At 39.7% G+C, this 20,187-nt stretch overlaps 1 protein-coding gene and 1 long non-coding RNA gene across 7 annotated transcripts in view; one reads left to right on the top strand and one right to left on the bottom strand.

The window, feature by feature from the left end:
• Positions 1-13,714, bottom strand: part of LOC107313296 — a 32,195-nt gene extending 18,481 nt beyond the window's left edge. For 4 of the 6 annotated variants that reach the window (XR_004306936.1, XR_004306935.1, XR_001554908.2 and 1 more), the window contains exons 1-6: positions 13,063-13,714; positions 12,612-12,682; positions 11,823-11,948; positions 10,046-10,191; positions 3,866-4,008; positions 2,435-2,553 (exon numbers count right to left, since the gene is read on the bottom strand). This is a non-coding gene — a long non-coding RNA (uncharacterized LOC107313296). The remainder of the gene's footprint in view (positions 1-2,434; positions 2,554-3,865; positions 4,009-10,045; positions 10,192-11,822; positions 11,949-12,611; positions 12,683-13,062) is intronic. The other 2 variants (XR_004306937.1, XR_001554909.2) reach the window with 2 other exon arrangements.
• Positions 1-18,981, top strand: part of ARHGEF38 (Rho guanine nucleotide exchange factor 38) — a 33,565-nt gene extending 14,584 nt beyond the window's left edge. The window contains exons 4-14 of the mRNA XM_015861422.1: positions 108-255; positions 3,266-3,283; positions 6,700-6,899; positions 7,414-7,547; positions 9,221-9,325; positions 10,394-10,516; positions 10,720-11,040; positions 12,626-12,766; positions 13,713-13,911; positions 14,059-14,315; positions 15,109-18,981. Coding sequence (XP_015716908.1) covers positions 108-255; positions 3,266-3,283; positions 6,700-6,899; positions 7,414-7,547; positions 9,221-9,325; positions 10,394-10,516; positions 10,720-11,040; positions 12,626-12,766; positions 13,713-13,911; positions 14,059-14,315; positions 15,109-15,294 — 1,832 coding nt within the window. The 3' untranslated portion in view covers positions 15,295-18,981. The remainder of the gene's footprint in view (positions 1-107; positions 256-3,265; positions 3,284-6,699; positions 6,900-7,413; positions 7,548-9,220; positions 9,326-10,393; positions 10,517-10,719; positions 11,041-12,625; positions 12,767-13,712; positions 13,912-14,058; positions 14,316-15,108) is intronic.
• The last annotated feature ends 1,206 nt before the right edge of the window (positions 18,982-20,187 follow it).

Raw genomic sequence — 20,187 nt, 5'->3', positions numbered from 1 at the left:
AAAGTGGAAAGCAGCCTTTTTAGCTCACGGCTAATGTGGTGGAATAATAAAACTCCTTCTGAGATGCTGTTGTCTGGCTTGACATGCTTTGTTTTTCTCTTTAACAGGGGAAGTGTTCTTGCAGATTAAAGGCCCACTAGAAGACACATATAAAATCTACTGCTATCGCCACGATGATGCACACACCATGCTGGAATCCTATGAAAAGGATGAAGAACTGAAGCAGCATTTAAGACACTGTGTACAGTCCTTAAAGTAAGATCTTTTCAAATGATGATTTCCGTCCATAGTCAGTTGCCTGGCAGGGAACATTTTAAATGGATGCAGATGAAAGGTCCCCTGTAAATCCAGAGTTTTATGAGGCTTGCTGGAAGCTCTGGCTTATGCTGCTTTCATGAAAAGATGACAAGCCAGGGGCCATGATTAGATTTCTTTCTCTCTAAGATGGCCAAAAATAGCACAAGAAAGGTTTCTCATCCCTTAGCTTCAGTGCCCCATACTGGCAGAAGAAATGCTGCATCATATAATGGGCTGCTGGGAACAACTTGCCCAGCTCCTAGGAAACACGCTTGGCCCCATTTTCAGCAATTCTATTGCCTGGATTAAAATGGCACACAGTGAAGCTATTCACACATACTGGTGTTTCTGGACCCCTCTATAAGGCCCCAGAGATCTGCAGCTATACTCGACACCTCATGATGAGGGGATTTGAAAGTGGTGTATGTTGAAACAAGTTGTCAGATCCCACCAGTGGACGTTCATGTCACTCCCTCCAGCACCAGCCCCTGGGGGAAACGTACTGGGGATGCAGCAGAAAAATGGCTCTGTCTTTCCTCCAGCATGGCTTCCTCCTGCAACCTGAGAACCAGCTCACTTTCTGTATGAGGAGAGCTTCTCTTCACTTGCAAGCTCCCTTATTCCCTCACTTTCTCAAAAATCTTGCACATAGCTGTCAGGAGGGAGCATACCCCTGTCCTTCAGATCATAGGTCTCCCTCCAGCTCCAGAAAAGGCTGGTGCTGCACTCTTCCACGAGAAATGCAAAAGTATCACAAATAATAAATGGGGTGTACATCAGCAACAGGTATTTCAATTATACCCCAGCTAGTGATCAGTCAGCAGAGATGTGTTAGGAGATGGAAAGTATACCTGAATGAAATCTGGGGACAGTAGCAGAAGGAAACATCAACAAAATTAAAAGATAAATGTTTACTTTGAAGACAGGTTATACAGAAAATAAGACTTTGTACACCATGGCCAGATAGTAAATGTATAACCAAGTACATGTGCAGAGTACGGAGGCTTCAGCCACCTTGGAAGCTGAAAGAAATAGATTTTCATATAAACTCTGGCTTTCAGGCTAACGGATGGCCAGGTATCTCCCCTCAGGGGGTGTTTCAGTTGCTGAATCCTACAGTATTCTTTTCTGGCTAATCAAGAGAAGTTGTTCCTGTCATTCACTCATCCCTTCTGCTGAGGCAAGAGGATATGGGAGGACATAAACATAAAATATAGTGTCTGTGTATGTGCTGGGGTGGATGTTGCCACATGAATTCCAGAGGCAGTAGGAGATGCTTCTGTTCCATCATCGCGGGTGGGATTTTTGAAGAGAAAGGATATTTAATGCTGAACCATTACAGCCTTTGGTAGCAGGAAGCAACAAAACCTTCCTCAAAATGAAGCCTTATTTTCTTGTTCTTTTCTGATCGGCTTTCAAGCAGAAACCAAGGAAAAAATGCCATTTCACGTATACTATGTTGCACTTTTCTCCCAATGGCTAGAAATAGCAGCCAGTTAAAATATTAAGACTTGAAAGTGCACACTCAAATGCACAGTTGTGGTCACCTAAACCTTTTACTTCTGATGAGAGAGCACTCGTCCTAGGAAGAAAATTATGTAGGAATTTTAACAAATAAGTTACAGGCTGTTTTATGTCGTGAGATATAATATATAGGGGACAGTGATTATTATTCTGGAAAACTGTCTACTTTTTACATCATTTCCTTTTTCCTTGGGTAGAATACTATTACACTGAAAATAAAAATAAAAATAAAATAAAATAAAATAAAATAAAATAAAATAAAATAAAATAAAATAAAATAAAATAGGTCAAACAAAAGCTTTCAGTTCCTCAGCTGAGTAATATCTGCCTTGTGAAAAACAACTTCTGTATCACGAGGAATTTGCAAGTAGCCCTCTGCACATCTGTACAGACAAATCAGATTTAATTAGCCACGGTTAGATTCTTACGCCTCCTGCTGACTAAAGGGGAGAAATTCCATCCCAAAATGTAGGTGTCTGCCTTGGAGACATGTGCAAATCCAAATTATGTAGAAAGCCATGTTTCAGCAGTGATTATGCAAAAAGGGGGATGTTGTTTGCTAGCTTAGCCAAAGAAATGCAGCTGGTAAAAATGAAAGGATGCTGGCAACTACCTGCTGTGCTTTCAGTCTGAAGTATCTTGGTCAACTGTTACAGGGGCAGAGGGACGTCAGAAGTACTCAAAGAGCTGATGGTGCAGAAGCAATGAAAATGCCAGCTTCCAGATGCTCCTCTGGAAGACAAGGAGACAGAAGTGCAGGTGGTCAGAAAGCAGAGGCTGACTGATGATAGGATGTCAGCACTCAGTACTAGAAGAGCCTCATGCAGAGGTGGAGGGACGTTGTGCTTCCCTTGCATTTGAGTGAAATTCTCCAAGCTTAATCATATCATGAGGAAAATATTCTGTGTGCACGTTTGCATATTTCCAAAAAACAGCTGTACTTTCCTTCTGCTTTCTGTATGTATATCAACAGTATCCTACTCTGAAGAGGTTTCAGTTGATAAACAGCCTCCCAAAAAGTGGAACAACTTATTTGATTCTCTATCCTAAAAGTCTAAAATGCATTCATTTCCATGTAAAAATAATGTAGGAATGACATTTTATTTTGATCTCTGTGCTAAGGGTTTGATGTTGCTAGCACAGTGACTCAAGCTTCCTTCTCTAACAGAGTTAGGAGAAGGCTGGGTTTTATCGTGAAGTCCAGGTTCCTGACAATCCTGTCTCATTTGGGGCTGTCCTCTCAAAAAGATGTAGGGCCAGATTCATTGGTACCCTCTGGCTGTTTTGTGCAGTTGTGCTGACACACAGCAGCCATAAACCTAAGTTAACTGGCCAGTTACAGCTGCTCTGTGTCACCAGAGTGTATCTGAGAATCTGGCCCATGATCTGTATAAGTCCTTTTAGGAGGAAGCTAATATATATTTCCGTTCCTTTTCTTTTGCAGAAAGATGTACGAGGAAGAGTAAGTACTACGTCTTTTTTATGTGTAAAATAATCTTTAAAATATCTTTTGATTACCTTAAGTATGCTTAAAACTGTACATGTGGAAATTTTAAGAACACTAAGCAATATCTGTAGAATGCACAGACTTCTCCAGGATATATGTGATAAAACACTCTCAGTTTTAATTTCTCTAAGCCTGTCTGGTTTTCTGATTACTAACTGCACTGGCTTTGCAATGTCTTTCAAAACTTGTGGTTTATGAAGCTACTTAATTTGGAATGCAATTCATTCAGAGCCCTTTACTACCACCTTGTTGTCTAGTAAATGTGCTTAGAGAGCTCTGAGCTCTTCAACAGTGCTTGTCAACAGCACAGTGTCAAGTCTGAAAATCCAGGCACTCTTCAATTGCTCTGCATTATGCATCTGTAGGCCTGCTCAGTACACACCAGGCTGACAGGTAAAGCTATTTCTAAGGTAAGGGCACTTTTGGTCACCCTAAATATATGAGAAATCAATCTTTCTGAGGAGCTTCCCTCTGACAGTGGGTGGAGGAACATCAGAAAAGAACAAATGTATGGCAACACCTTGCCAGAACACTCACCCAGCCTCAGATATCTTCTGGTTAAGGGACTTCTGTGCCAAATGTGACATCTTTGAAAAGCTTTAAGGGAGAGTTTATCACAGCTGAGGTTTTGGACATCCAGTAGGTCTGGATCCTTGAAACACAACACTTCCTGATCTTACCTGCAAGGAGCAGTCAGAGAAGGGGTTAGCTGAACCAAAGAAAGTGATTACAACCCAGACAGAAATGTTAAGAGAAAAGAGGAGCAGGTGTGCTTTATGTGGGTAGGAGAGAAACATATGTGAAATCAGAGAATTAGTCAGTTAGACATCATAAATAAGGTCAGTGTAAAATAGACTTCAAATGATTTACATGTTGAAATCCTAGGTTGGGCTTCTCAAGATTCATTCTGTGATTGAAAGTAGTTTATTTGCATTGGTTTTGATAAAGGAGATTCTCTAGTCCTTTTTAAAAAGGGGTGAAGGTCCTAGGAGGAACACCAAATACCCAGACTAACAGTAAGAACACATAAGAGAGAAATGCGTGTAGAAATAACACAAGACTGGCTGCTCTGCCTCGCACTACCCTCCTGGAAGTTAATATCCAGCTTTCTCCTTCAGTTTATAGTGGAGTGTAGGATACAGCACACTTCCTGAGCTGAAAGTGGCTCTTGTAAAGCTGCACAAGGACTGATGTTCAGCTGAGGAACTCTCCCTGTGCTTGGCTACCTTTCATGGCACGGTGGCATTTGTGTTCCCCCTGCGTGATATGACACCTTTCTCAGCCCTACGATACCAAACTGGCTGTCATGTTCACCACAGGACTTACCTGCTAGACAGCAAAAGTGTATGAAACTAAACCCTGGGTCCCCCCTCTTTGGATAGCTCACCATCATGTATTTCTTTATACTGGTGGGACTCCTTCTGCATCTGTGAGCTTGCTTTGTTGTGAGGAGGGAGGCAGGGTATGCCATGAAGCTCACTGCAGCTAAGCCAGCTGCGTGCTCTGCAGAGCTACACTGAGAATCTGCGATGAGATTAGTGCAGCTACTTATACCCTAGAATACTTGCTAAATACATGATAGGATGGGGGAGAAGCGGAAGCAGCACTGCAAATGAATTATCAACTTAATTCTCCGCACAATGGATGTCACAAGCCTGTTTTGGTCGCGTGGCAGGGCTGCGTCCTGCCTGGCTGCTGAGTGTGTTGCTCACTGGGCCCACTGGAAACGGGACTCTTCCAGGGGGAGTGGAGATCAGCAGATAATCTCGCTGGGGAGAATTAGAGGAGCTGAACTTGTGGCATTTGGTGCCCCAGGGAGTCATTATCTTACAGCAAACCTACTATCTCTCAAACCATATTGCTAGACTGTGTCATGCAGATACGTGAACAGAGGGCTGTTTATCACTTGGGCAGCTGTCCAAAGTGCAACTATATAAAGAGAAGATACTTGAAGATTTTTCTATTCATGAGGCAGCTTTTACAGATTTGCATTCAAGAGGCTTTTTAGAGAAAACAATAACAATTTAGGATTTTTTTCATTATTGCTGCCAGAAGCTGAAAGAAGGGAAAATAGCTCTATATATTTAATGTAGGATACGGGGGAAATGAGGGGGATTGAAATGATAAGAAGGTTTGGGGACATCAAGAAGCTTTAAAAAGCATCTACTGTTAATTTTTTTTTCATGCAGAACTTTTTGCAGATAATGCCTGTGCAAGAGAGATGGTTTAAATATGCAGATGTCTCTTCTCAAAGGCATTCAAATTGTTAATTAGTCAGCAGTAGGGATTGGCTCTTGTACTTTTCATACATACAAAAGTGGGAATGAAAGCCTGTTTCTTTCTCTTCTGCTCTTTCTGCTCACAAAACAATAGATGTCAGCCTGCAAAGCTGAGTGGATGTTCTCTGGTTTTTGTACTTCCCTTCTATGTTGTATTATCCTGCCTTTCCTCATTCGGAAATCCTTCTTTGACTAGCATTAGCTTTTGCACAGTTATTGTCATGCCAGCTCCTTCCCTCCAAGACAGCTTTTCTAGGCATGCAAATGGAAGCCTTGCTCTGCTCTACTGTCCTTTACACTGTCCCCATCAGCTTGTTCACTGTTCCAATGGGGGGGTCTGTGAGTCTGGGGTAGTTCACAGGAGTGCTTGTGGTGCTGCAGCATTCCCTGGTTTGCTCAGAGAGAATGCTAGGATGAGGACATACAATAACTCCTCTGTCCTGTTGCCAGAGCCTCAGCAGTGTGATGTCATCTGCTGGGAGCCAGCACAGGAAAACAGCAGGTAAAGGATAGCAAAGTTTATACTGACAAATTGAGAGGTGTTGCGAGAAGGGATGCAGCAGTGAGCAGGCATTTCAATTGCTCACAGCATGGAGATGTTGCAATTCTAAGGCTCAGGGGCCAGAGCAGGATGTAATAGCCTCGCTTGCTTGCATCTCTCAAACTTCCTGTTATTTGGTCTTCCACCTACATCTACCCTCTTGGGTGTCGTGCTATGCAAGTTGCACCACACGCACCACTCAGACTGAGTGGGCCAGTTTCAGAGTCGATGTCTAAGCAATAGTCTGGCAAATTGCTGAAAACACAGAAAACTCAGACCTGGTGTGTATTTCTCATGGAGGGGGTGGGAGGATGGTTTCATTTGCAACAGCCCGTGTTTCCTGACAGATGTATCTTATTTTTTGACTTAAGTGGTGATTGCACTTCTATGACTCAGTGCAAAGCACTGCTCTGGTTTTGATATTTTCTGTAGTTGAAAGCTTCATTGAAGGATATAAAAGTCAGCAGCTTCAATGACTAGACAGAAATATAAGAACTTTCTGTCTTCAAGGAGTTTCTCCTTATGTGACTTTTTCTTGGTATAAATTATAGAGGAAAGCCAAATCTAATGGACATGGGATCCCTGATGATCAAGCCGGTACAGCGGGTAATGAAATATCCCTTGTTACTCTGTGAACTGTTGAATTCAACTCCTGCTTCTCACCCTGACCACAAAGCACTACAAGAAGCCCTTTCTGCTATGAAAAATATTAATGTGAACATCAATGAACTTAAAAGGAGGAAAGATTTAGGTAAGGAAAAAAAAACAGTGAATTTTTCTGTTGGTTTGGGCTGGCAGTTACAAGAGAGGTTTCAACTCAAGTCATAATGCCACAACAGTTTTTGCTGGTATTACTTATGTTGTGCAATATGCTGGGTTTCAACAAAATAACAGATGCCTTAATGTCACTTGTCCTCAGCCAGCTGTTACCTGACAAAGGACATAGATTCCTGAAACATGAAAGTGGTAAAATAATACGTGTCATACTCATGTTCATCATCAGTAATGCAGCTACAAACACCAATAATAATTAAGGTGCACTGATAGTGCTGCTTCCTATAGACTTGCTACATTGAAGCCTTGCTTTGCTATTCTCAAAGCTAGCATTGATAACAGGGTTTTCATAATCTCAAGCATTTTGACACAAGATTACAGCAAGTGACATCAAAGTGTCTGATCTCAGATGGTTTCGTATTTGTACCCTCATCCCCAAGAAAAGCCCCAAGGATACCGATTATTAGTGTCATGAAATTCTCTGTCTGCAGTGCTGAAGTATAAGAGGAATGATGATGATGAAACCCTTAAAGAAAAGTTTTCTCGACTGAACATTCACTCCATTAGCAAGAAATCCAAGAGGGTCACCAGCCATCTGAAAATACTGACAGGGGGAGAACCTCAGGTACTTAACTCACCCAACTGCAGATTTGCATTGACAGCTTCAGTGCTGCTTTTGCACTGGCATTTCTAAAAACATTTTAGAAATACAGAGTGTGGTGTTGCTTTTTTCCTGCATCATTTATAAAGTCATTTTCTGAGTGTCACATAAGACAGGAACGATCTTTGTGATTGAAATAGAAAACAAGATAATGTATTCTTTATCCTTTCCTCTTTTATCTAAGAGTTTCTCAAGCTTGTGATCTTCAGTGGAGAGGAAGTGACCGGTATTTTTGTGAAAGTCAGCCTCAGCTCTTTGTGGTTGGACTGGCAATAGTTATTGTTGAGCTGTGAACATGTTCTGAATGTCTTACTGTCCATCCCAACAATTCGGTTCCGAGTCCTCTAAGGAAGATCAATAATACAGCCAATTAATAAAGATCATGGGGTTTGCCTCCAGATGCCCAAGACCATCAAAACTACCAGAGGCAAAGAAGTCTGTGATAAATCCAGTGGGTGTTAGGTGGGCAAAACCAAAATGCTCCTTTGTAATTCCAAGGCTGCAGTTCAAAACCTACCAGGATAAACATTTTCAGAAAAGCTTCAGTCTGAATCTCCAAGAAAATCAATTATAACTGACCTTGAAAAATGATATCTCTCTGCACAAGACTACTGGTTATACAAGGTCATTTGCCTTTCTAGATGTGACTTTACAAGATCTGTGCCATTTTTTCCTGTTTTGTTATTTACCAGTGGTTTCCCCCTTTCTCTGACGCAAACTACCCACATTTACTTTTTCCTGCTCATTTATTTGCACAGTGGAAATTTCTGTGTTTTTGCTGGTTTAATCACCAAACCCCATGGCAGACTGGAACACTGACAAGGCTATAAATACAAAGAGAAATGTAGAATTAAATGGGATTAAGAGAAGAGGTGAACATATATATATCTTAGAAGTTTCATTTTCTATTTTTTTAATTGAGCTTAAAATATTTGAGGATCATTTTAGACTCAGGATATAAGTTATAGATTCAGCCCTCTCTCCTGCTTAATTAAAGAAAGTGTTCAGTTCACAGCTCTGAAACGTACTGTGACCCTTACAGCAAAACCCCTGAAAAACAGGCTTGAGATTTCTCAAATTCCTTAACTAAAAGGTAGGCAGAAATAAAAGTATTTTCAAGGTTTCTACAGACAGCATTAAAAAAAAAAAAGTAAAAGCAGCCTGTTTCCAGCTGCTGAGGTTACAAGCTGAAGAGCAGACGTTGCTCTAGAGGTAACAGCTCCACCTACAGCCTGCCTGGGAGAAATCTCTGCGTTACACGCATAAATGAGCACCGAGGGAAACAATGCCGTGGCACAAAAGTCTATCCTATTTTATATCGTATTTTCATCATTGTTTCCCTAAATGCAGAAAAAAATGTACAAAAAAGTGTGAGTTCAATTGATACATGAAGATGTGCTTATAATAAAGCAATACCCTGCTTCCACAAGGTCTGGCAGAAGTTAAAATCTCTGTCATGTTGTCCAGTGCCTTTGACTTTTCTTGGATTCAGATCAGAGTTTGGGAGAAGTAGGGACCAATCTGTTCTGTTTTCAAAGGGAGGAGTTGAGGGAAGGTTTGGGGTTTTTCCAGCAGAGCTCAAGGGATTTCTCTCATTATCCAAGACTCCAAAATAACAGTGAAAACATCTGATTTAGGTGAAAGATCAGATATTCGATAAAGAAGAAAAGTTGTTTCGAAGCCTAGAGAAGACTGTGAAATCATGTGTGAAGAACATTTCATTAACCTCACAGCATCTACAGGTGAGTGCATGCTTTTATGTATTCTGTGGCCAGAAACCATGTCCATAACGAGTTTAACACACAGTTCTGCCACTGTTTAGGCAACACCAAATCGTTTATAAGCAGATGTTTACATCGCAATATTAAATAAATAGGCTGTGCTTCTGCTGCATTACTGTGCCCATGACAAAGAAGTCATGAAACCCACACACCTGCCTTTTTCTCCTTATACTACCAGGTTCTGTGGAGACCCATGGGAGCAGAGCAGATAAAGAAGTGCTGTGGTGGTTCAGTTACTAATTTTAATCACTGTGTGAAGCCACCATATAGGCCATGTAGGCAGTGGAACACCAACAACTACTCAGTAAAAATGGCAAAAAATGAGTTGCAGCCATATCAATTAGTGTCCTAAACTATATGTTTTGGACATAAGGACAACTTCCTTCATCTTCTTAATACACTGTGGTGAGGGCTAGCCTTAAAAGGACAGAGTGCTCAAGAGCTCTAAGTGTATTTTAATCCAACTCTCAGATGTAGGTTGGCTGGTGACTTATCAGGCTTTTTCCCTCTCATAGGCGACTTGTCAACTTTGTAGATGCTACAAAGCATCTGTATGCCCGAGCTGGGCAGGTAGGCAAGATCAATAGCCAGCTGACCAGAGCTTACCACAAACACACCTCCCACAATCTCCACTTCATTAAGATTAACATTCACAGTACGTGAAATATGTATTAGTTTTACCTTGTCCTCCAAAATAGGCCCTTGAGAGTGCATGGGGCTTGAGCTGGCTTGCTGAGGACTAGTTAATCTCCAGTGGGACACTCATTAGATGGGGACACAACTTTTTTCAGCTGAACATCAACAACATTATTCTTCAACAGTTTGAACTGAAAACAGGCAAAACAAAGGAAAATATTTTCACAATGAATAATCTCACAATGTCTTTAAACTGCACAGAAAAAGCAAATAGTTATGAGAGATGTAAAATATTTCTGATTCCATCAATATTATTGCTGTATCTGCATGAGTGGGTTCAGCACATTATATAAATCATAATCCATTTCATCTTCCAACCATCTTTTCATTTAGGATTCCATACATCTGGCTGCACAGAATATAATTGGGCTTCAGGAAATCTTGCAAGACAAAGGAGACGAGGCTAACAAACTCTCAAAGAAAATGAGCAACCCTACAAATCTGTGTGAAGACCTTGTAAGTTTAGAAATCCAGTGGAAAGATGAATGTTTCTTCAGACAAACTGCTATAGGAAATAAGAACATTTAGTTCTTCTTAATACTTCAGGCTGAAAGATCGCTAACAGATTGCTTGACGGGCTGCAATCAGGCTTAACCTGTTACCGTGTCTGAAGAACTGCACGAATAAGTAACATGTAGGTCTGTTTTATACCTTTCCAGATGGCTAAACTAGACAAGGTTGTTCTGACTCCTCTCTCAGCACTACAAGCCTTGTTTTCAGGCCCACAGAAGCTCATCCAGAAGCGCTATGACAAACTGTTGGACTACAACAGCTACCTCCAGAGGTCAACAGGAGAAGAGCTTGATCTAGCAAAGAAAGACTATGAGGCTTTAAATGCACAGCTAGTGGAAGAACTTCAGGTATTCAACAGAGCAGCCAAAAAGATTGTGTTGAACTGTCTGTATTGCTTCATTACCCTCCTCGGAAGTATTATGTCTGCAGCACTTCAATCACATTCTGCTGTGGTGGTGCCTGTTCCAGTAAGTACATTATAAATAGGCATAAGTTCTGTTTACCTCTCTTTTTTTTCTTTCAGTATGACTTGGGTAGGGATGTGTAGGACACATACCTAAAAGCTACTGTGATTTTAATTGTTCTGCTGAGCACAATCAATTTTTTTTTTCTTTCCTTGCAAGTTCAGCAAAAGTTAAGTTCTCAGCTTGAGTTTTGTCAGTCTTGGACCTTTTGCTGAAAATGACCATAACACAGCTGCTCCAGCAACAGCAATGGTGAGACAGGAAGGCAACATGGAGGCAGGTCTTAGCATTTTAGCCTTGGTTTCTTTGGATCAGACCTGAACAGCCTAGAAGACACAGGAAGAGAAATTCTAGGAAAGTGCATGAACTCTCCTGCTAGTGTTAGACCTGCAGAGTCATGCAAAAGCCTGCAGGAGTAAGGCTTAGGACATCTGATGAAGTAATGTCTACAAATAACAAGTTGCTTTTAAATCCAGATATGCTGCAGAAGCTCCTGCATGGCAGGACTAGTCATTAAGGTTTACTCCTGTCTGAGTTTTAGAAAGTTAAAATGATTCCTCTTATGCAGTCACAGTCATTAAGGATGCCTATTGGAGCTAAGAGAAGTGCATCAGTTCTTCCAGCCTATTCAACTCTTTCTGTGCACTGTAAGCATTACCTCAAGATTATGGAACTATTATTAATTTGTGCGAAAATTACACACAGTTTCACTTTTGTTGTATTTTCCCCTGGAGGACTTGCACCCTGAGAAACGGAGCTATGACAATACCTCCAAATCCACTCACCTGAACCGGAGCCATATTTAGGCAATAAACTGGACAAGATTCTGCACAAGAAACAGTGCAGTGAGGCCCTTCTGGAGTATCCCTTTCCACCAAGGGCTGACTTCAGAGTCAGAAGGGGCTGAAAAACTGAGAAAAGCAAGGTCAGGATCAAAACAGAGCTGCATTGTTCAAACAGAATATAAAGGCTTTTTCTGCATGAAGAGATTGAATCCCTATAATTTGACCATTATATATTTTAGAATATACTCCATCAAGCATTGTTTTCTATGATGTTTTTCCTAAAAAAATAGCCTGCCCTCCCCCCCCCCCCCCCTTGTTTTTCCTGTTTACATCAGCAAATTTATTTGGTGTTAGGCATATACCAAAAGCACTTACCCACTGCCTCAGAGTGCCAGCTTATCCATGTGTCTTTAACCTGGTATCAGCACACAATTTCACAAACACACAGCTGTGGGGTAAGCCTTGCAGCACGTGGGCCACTCTGATGCACATTTACATCTGAAAGCAGGTGGCTCAGTACCATCAATGCAAAGCTGCTCATTTACATTTTTGTCGATGTTTAGAATATATTTTTTTTAATGATTCAGCTTAAATCACTATGTCTTGCAAATCTAACAGTAATCATTTGTTACTTTTCTTAATCAGATCTTTGTCTTGTGCCTAGCACACCACAGGCTCTGCAGGAAACAGCGGTACCTTGTCAGATTTCTGATGCCTAGCATTGAGCCCATTAAGCCAAACCTGCTGTCTCAAACCTCGTTACTGTTTTGTTCATGAGATCTAACCTACCTTTATGTTTGCAGCTGTCTTCCTCAAGCATCTGTGAAGTGCAGCATCAGTTGATGGAGGAGATTCACAAGCTGAATTTTGTAAAAGAAAACAGCAGTTCAACCTTCATTGAAAGAAAATTGAGCTTGGAAAAAAAGAAACCTGTCCCCACTCCAGTGAGTATCGTACATCTGAACTATGTGAAGCATCTTTTTATTATCACTTTTTAGACAAATCCATGTTTATACCATTTAGAGGTCTGGGGCTTGGTCCCTTCACTGGGAATCTGAGTTGTGTTACTGGAACTAAACTGTTCCATTGACCAGCAATTTCTAAAGACTTTTCACATTCTTTTTCTGTTGTTATCTTGGAAATCCACTTGAAATCACCTCTGATTCTATGTATGTTAAAGCTGTTCTCAGTCCTATAAGATGTTTACAGAGTGCTTAGGGAGTCTAGTTGACACTATCACCTTACAGAAGCCAAGGAAGTTGCAGGATTCATTTTTGCATCAGAGAGGCAGGTACCCGTGCTCTTGTTACCATGGTGTATTGAAGTCACAGTGATATACAGCCCCTCCCTCTCTGCCCTCTAACCAAACTATGCTTCCAGCAGTTCATAGCACCTTGCCCATATATAGCAAGGGAATTCTGTACAGAAAGCAGACCATTCTGTTTCTACTCATTTTCTACCCTAGTGCTTTGCCATGCAAGTTGCTGTAGCACACCTCTGATATTTTTTATTACACTTTTTGTGACTTCACACAGGAATTTAAAGATCCTTGTTCTGGAAAAATAGTTAAAGCAGTGACAGTTCACATACAGAACACAGGATCATGAGAACAAAGTAATGGCTAATGGGTACTTAATTAGTTATACTCTGATATATCTTTCAAGATCTGCCTGTTATTGGTCAGCTATTAGTATAGCAGTTGGACAGGCCCTTTCTGCACATGCAAAGGAGATTTGCTTACACACAGTTGTGTAACTAACTCCTTTATCTGCATGCAGAAGTATAGTCAGTTGCCACATACAGTATGAACACCGATTCCTTCTATACATCTGTGCTGCTCAACAAACATCCATGACATTTTTCCTACTAAACAATTTTTCCTCTTCTCAGCTCGAATCCCCACGTCAAACAGAAGACCACAGGTCCAAGCTGCTGTCTACATACAGCGCAGAACAGCTGTATCAAGCTAAGCGCAAGTGCAATGCCACGCAGGAATTTGATATTGATCTGCATGAAGGAGAAGTGGTGGCTGTTGTGGAGCAAAAGGATCCTTTCCAAAGTACTAGCAGATGGCTCGTTGACACAGGAAGTTAGTTCTCTTCACAAACATCCCAATAACAACTTCCTATTGATTTCTTTTCATTCTGGCCCCATCTGTTTGCTTATATCGTACTGACAGCTGCATAAAATGGTTTAACCACATTCTGTTATTTTGTCTTTTTACTCTGATATCCAGTCTTCAAGGGATACGTGTATTCCTCCTTCCTGAAGCCTTTTAATCCAGCCAAAGCGCAGAAGGATGTAGCGGAGAACAACTTCTGTGATGATGATTTTGATAATATCAGCCTCTTTGTCTCTTCACGGCCCTCCTCTGACAGCAGCTCAAGTTCAGGGCAAAAGAAGAGTGACAGCGACTCATCTCTTCACCCCTGTGAAAATCTCACAACTAATGGCACAGGGGCTGGAGGTTCTCAGGATACGGATGATCATCATGTAAGTAAGATACCTGCTGTGACCGTCTTCTTATTTTTCTCATCTCAAATCTACAGTTATAATGGTTGTAATTTGAATAGTTCCTTTTTGCACTGGAAAATACTTGTGCTCATCTGTCAGAATGAAACGGGGAATTTGCTATCCTCTGTCCTTTGGCTTTTTTAAATAGCTATGAAGTGGTAAAAGGTGATCAGTTTAATTGCAAATCTTAGTCTTTTCTCACAGAAAACACACCTTTGCATTACACCACCACATGTACAATGTCTCACAGTTCTCATTTGAGCTGCTTGTGGATTTTTCCACTTACCTTTACAAAGGCAGCTGTAGCAAAGATGATCAGCAAGGCACAGAAGTGCCCAGAATTTTTGCCATCTTTAGATCAGGTCACTGCAGATAGGATCTCTGGCAAATGAGAAGATGATTTGAGAGATCCATCCTAACAGCTGCCATACTTAAGAGTAGATTTAGACGAGGTGTTTCTCTCCTTTGAAACCTTGTAAATTCTCCAGCCAATTCAAGGCTGCACTGTGTAAGCTGAAAACTTCAGCACAGTGCTCCTTTGATGAGTTTGGTTTGTTTCTTCCTATGTAGAATTCCTCAGACCCTTCAGTTTTACTTATTATTTTGGCCCCATTCTTTATACACTGTAAGCAATTACAGACCATGAAATTATGTACATATGTGTTATTAGATATACTATATATATAGAACTCACGCTAACACACAATGGCCGGGTAAGATGTGCCTACATTTCTGAATGCAGATTGTGTATTTTGTGGCTTTCCTTTTTCAGACCTTCTATGCCGTTTATGCATTCCAAGCAAGAAATGATCAGGAACTCAGTCTTCAGGAGTACCAGAAGGTTAGGATACTTCGGTTTTCTGACCTGAGTGGCAATAAAGAATGGTGGCTAGCAGAAGCCAAAGGTCAGAAAGGATATGTACCATCTAATTATCTCGGAAAGATGACATACGCTTAGGAACTAAAGGTCCATTCAGCCAGTTTCTATGAAACAGATGATGATAATCTATTACGGTTTGCAGAAAGCAAGGCAAACCTACAAGTGATTGACAGAAGCCATGGCAGCTGGTACAGTGCACACATGATATTGAGGACCTCTGTTTTCCAAAAGCCATCACCTTGTCAAGATCTCAGGGAGGAATCATCTAATGGGAAGACCAATTCTGATTAACACCCCAAAGGGCTTGCTCTTCCTATTACCCCATAATTTTCGCTTTTATCAAAGTGCCCTACATCCAAATTCAACCTACAACCCACACATCACAGCTGAAGTTACTTATTGGCATTTTTCCCCCCCACAATATTTAAGATGAAGAGAGCCAGCCTTGAAAAAGGACAAATTCAGCCTTCAGGGATTTTGCAGTTCAGGCTGAATTGTTCATCAAGGTAGAGATTTAAGAACACAAACATCTCCAAACTCAAGCTTTTGGGTTGTCTATCTTTATCTCCAGCCATTTTTGTAAAGAATCTTTTTTTCTCATTGGTGAATATTAGAGAGGGAAAATTAAAAAGGTTTAATTCCTGTAGGAAGCATTTCAGTTTAAACCATACTGACATTGTTGGCATCAGTAGCTGGACTCAGAGATGAAGGTATATTTAGATAAATGTAGAAATGGAATGAGAAGATAAAAGGGAAGAAGAAACATGTATTTATATATCATATCAAATATATATCATATTTATGAAATAAAGAGGTTATTTTCAAGAAAATAAATTTCATAACTACTTCAAAAGGTAAGAAAGAGTTTGCAGCAATATAAATGTGCCACTGGTTTAAAATGACTTTTCTCCACACCAGCTGCTTTTTAGTGCATGATTTGGTAGTCAGAACAACTGTGTTACTAGACTTAGGAAATTTATTAAGATTTTTTTATTAAGATTTGGAAAAAAAAAGTCAAGCAGTTCTAAGAATATTTACTGTCTATCTGATTCTTTAGGTCAGATACAGAGATCAAACTATCAAGGGAATACACTAAGATTTAAGATGTATCAACATTCATCTTCCCAAAAAGAAAAAAAAATTAAACCATTCTCATACTGAAAGCACCTTGACATTAAACAATGAAGAAAATACTGATAAGCTGATTTACTGTTTGCAAAACTTGGATTTAAAAGCCCTGTAATTTGCTGAAGTATCTAAACAGCTGTGAGGGTTATTTTAACAAGATAAAATAGTTCACAGCATATCCTCAGTGAGCATGGAAAACAAAAAAAATTCCAAGGAAAATGTGATTTTCAAGTAGTTCACTTCAAGTTTCACTGACTGTAACTTAGGTTGCTGCCCTACACTAGGCTGGAGTGCAATCTAATACATCTTTAATGTTATCATTGATAACAGCATGTTCATAACAATTTATCACAGGACAGAAATGCCCCAGTCCTCTAGCAATAAGTGAGGACCTTCTTACACTAAGTACTGCAAAAAGAAAACAAAACATCAACCTAAAAGTCTAAGCCTGAAACAGTGAAAGAATCTCCTTGTAGAAATTTTCAGTACAGCTTCATAATTGTTTACTACTGACTGACTAATAAAATGACAAATTGATTGNGGGGGGGGGGGGGGCAGGAGGGTGTTGCTGATCAAAGGTGAGCATATACAGAAATTGTTCTAAAGCTGTTGTGTCACTTTCTACTTCTTGTAGCTGAAGCATAAGGTATGAAGGTAAAACGATCCAAAACCTAGAGTGTAGCAAGATATATACAGTCTGCAAAGAAAGGATGAGAGTTACAATACAAGCAATAGTTTTTGCTGCACAAATGGATCCACTTTCATTTTCTTTAGAGCCCTGTATTCATATTTAAGAGAATGTTTGAGTTTTGCTCAGAAGATGTAGTAGATAAACGGTGGATCAGAGCTGAGATCCTGAAATTTGTGCCAGATTAAAGTTACATGATAGAGAAACTTCACTGGAGTTCACTGGGATGGACATCTAGGAATCAGGATATGGAACTCAGAACTATTGCAATCCAATGACCAGTAAGAACAGATATGTACAAGGTTACTTGTACATAATCTTATGCACTTACATCTTGCTGTTTCTTAGCAAGCAAAAAGACATTCATCCATAGATGAAGTGTTTTTTTTTTCCTTTTAAAAGAAAAGTCTACATTTAGTTAAATGAAGAAAATAAAGTGAAGGAGGGATATGAAGGGGAGGGGCACATAACCTTGGATGAATGAATTGTATGGATTACTATCAATTTTACCCTACTGATATCGCATTGCTTTGGCACTTTAAGATTATGGGGAAGATGTACACAAGAAGCTTTTCAGCATGCCTTACATATTAGAGTATATCTGGAGATGTTCTATACTTTGCAGTAGTGGATACAGTTTTAGAAATGACTGAATTGTATTTAATAGTGCTTACACGACCGCATTAAGTCAAGAAACGTTGTATATTTCAGACAGGGAAATTAAGTAAGGACAAGAAGCAGAAAAAAGATTTCTGGAGTATTAGTTCTCAGAACTCAGCTTGAGTCATCCGGAAGGCTCTGATTTTGAGTGTTATGTTCATTCGCCATGAAAAATCAGGCTCTGTGAAGGTGTCTCTAAGCAAGTTCAAATGCTGCTTTCCAAAGTGCTCAGTAGGGATCCTGAAGTAACAGTAACACTGTTTCTTCAAATATATGTGGAATTCCAGAACTTCTAGGAGGATTCTAATAAGCTATGAAATCCCACTTGATAGTTAGCACCCGTAAAAATGTTATATTGCAGGCTTATTTATGAAACTTCTTCATACATATTTAAAATCTTTACAGTATTTTGGGATTCACTAAAAATGAGCAGGTGTTCCAGTGGATTGGCTTATTTAACCACCTCAGAAATCCAAAGTCTTGTATATTAAGATTTGATATCACAGCTGTCTCACAATCTTTTGTTTAAAACAAATAAAAATCCAACTTCAATTATTGCAAAACCAAGAGATGCTCTTTGAATTAAAGCCTTCCTACTTGCTCAGATGCATTTTTGTTTAGGTCCTGTTGTCAGCACTACAAATTCTGAGCTAGGTTAGGCCTCCAGACATTCTTAAAAGCTGTGTAACATTTTTGCAGCTGACTCTATAATATAAAGTTACAGTATTCAGAATTCTCTTGTTCTAATCAGTGACAAAACTGATTATTTTGACTGAAGCAGGAACAGGCTGCAGTTTAATCCTGCATATTCTCATATATGCTTTAGTTACTTGAACCATTGCAACAGTAAGCATGTACCTTCAGGACTTAGTCTGTTCAAAGTGAAGTATTTCTCCCTTAATGGATGTATTTTTAAGTGTTGACACTGGTCACCTGCAACCCTGCAGACATTCAAGCCAACAAACAACATGGTGTCTCTTGTTTGATCTTTGACAGCTGTGTTGCCTTCCCTCTTAATCAATAACTTAATCCAGATTTACTTTTTGAAAACAAAAACACACCGAAGAATTCTTCCCTTCCTTCGGATTGAGTAATTATGTCCTTCAAATACTAGAATATACCTCTGTTGTCATGTTAAGATAGATTATAAAAATGCCACCTCTGGACTAGACCTGCAAAAGAAAACCATCAACCTTGCACCTGTAACTCCTCCTACAATAATGTTTGTTCAGAAATGGTGAAAATAATCTTTCAGAATAATGTAATAATAAAAAAATTATTTTTCTAAGGCTGTTGGCTTTTTGCTTTTTAATTATATTATATATAATATTTAATTATATTTTTAAAAAAAAAGGGGGGGGAACCTATTCCAGAAGCAAAGAGCTACATACGCTACCCAAGATCTGCCTCTTGTCAACTACAAAAAGCATCACTACAAAATTAGCAAAGCATAGGAAATGGATAGTTGCATCAAATAACACACCACCTTTTCAGCATACATCTTAGCTTCCCTATTAACAAATTAAAACATGCTCAGTATTGATAGCATATGATGAGTTTAAAAATACACTTCAAGTTTACAAATATTATGTTAGAACTGTTCTTTTCCTGTTATGTCTATGATTACAACCATTATTTACTTCCATGTCCAGCTGAGGTTTAGTCTCAAGTGGTAACAGGAAAAAAACCTGTTACTGAAGTAGATTACAGAACTGTGTTAGATGCCAGCATCTTTCCTGTTAGACTCCAATACCACCAGCACCCCCTACTCCAGCCATAAGCATTCATGCAAAAGAAGTAAAAAAGAAGTAAGGAGGAAGCACATTTTCATACTGACTTATAAAATGGGTAAGAAAAGTCAAGAAGCTATACTTACAGTAGATCACAGAGCAATACAGCTTAAGGATAAAAGCCACAGGACTGTCTTCCAGTCATTTTTTTCCTAAATATGAAGTATACTTTCACAATTCAGAAGACCTTCCATCCCTTCTGCCTTACATTAAGTTCTTCAAGTACAGGCACAAATTCAGTTGAACAATGCTGTAGAACAGATTCCTCGCCTGAAAATACAGTTAATTCCATGCTAACTTCAAAGCAGAAAGTAATTGTTCCCTTCAATCTACTCTGGCTTTCAGCAGTGCCTATTTTACATATTCAAGCTAGACAGTTGATTTAAAAAGTCCAGGTGTATGTTATAAATCCTTACTGATATAATACTTCAGAGAATCACAATCCTAACTGACAATTTTATACCAATAGAAGGAGACTTGATATTTCATTTCAGAAGCTGGGAAAATTGCAACAGAAAAAAAAAAAAAATATTAATTGCAGCTCCACTGCAAATAGAGTGGACCTGAGGTGCTTCTGGGATACAGGTAAGCTTGAACACAGCTAACATCCAGATGCAGCTCTGCCTTCTAACAGCTTCTCTTCTGCCATAATCCTGCAGCAGCTGCTTCCTTTGCTCCTGGAACTGAGACATTAAATGACAACAC

The sequence above is a fragment of the Coturnix japonica genome, chromosome 4 (assembly GCF_001577835.2).
Source record: "Coturnix japonica isolate 7356 chromosome 4, Coturnix japonica 2.1, whole genome shotgun sequence".
In the NCBI taxonomy this organism is placed as follows: domain Eukaryota; kingdom Metazoa; phylum Chordata; class Aves; order Galliformes; family Phasianidae; genus Coturnix; species Coturnix japonica.
This window is presented reverse-complemented; position numbering and strand designations above follow the sequence as displayed.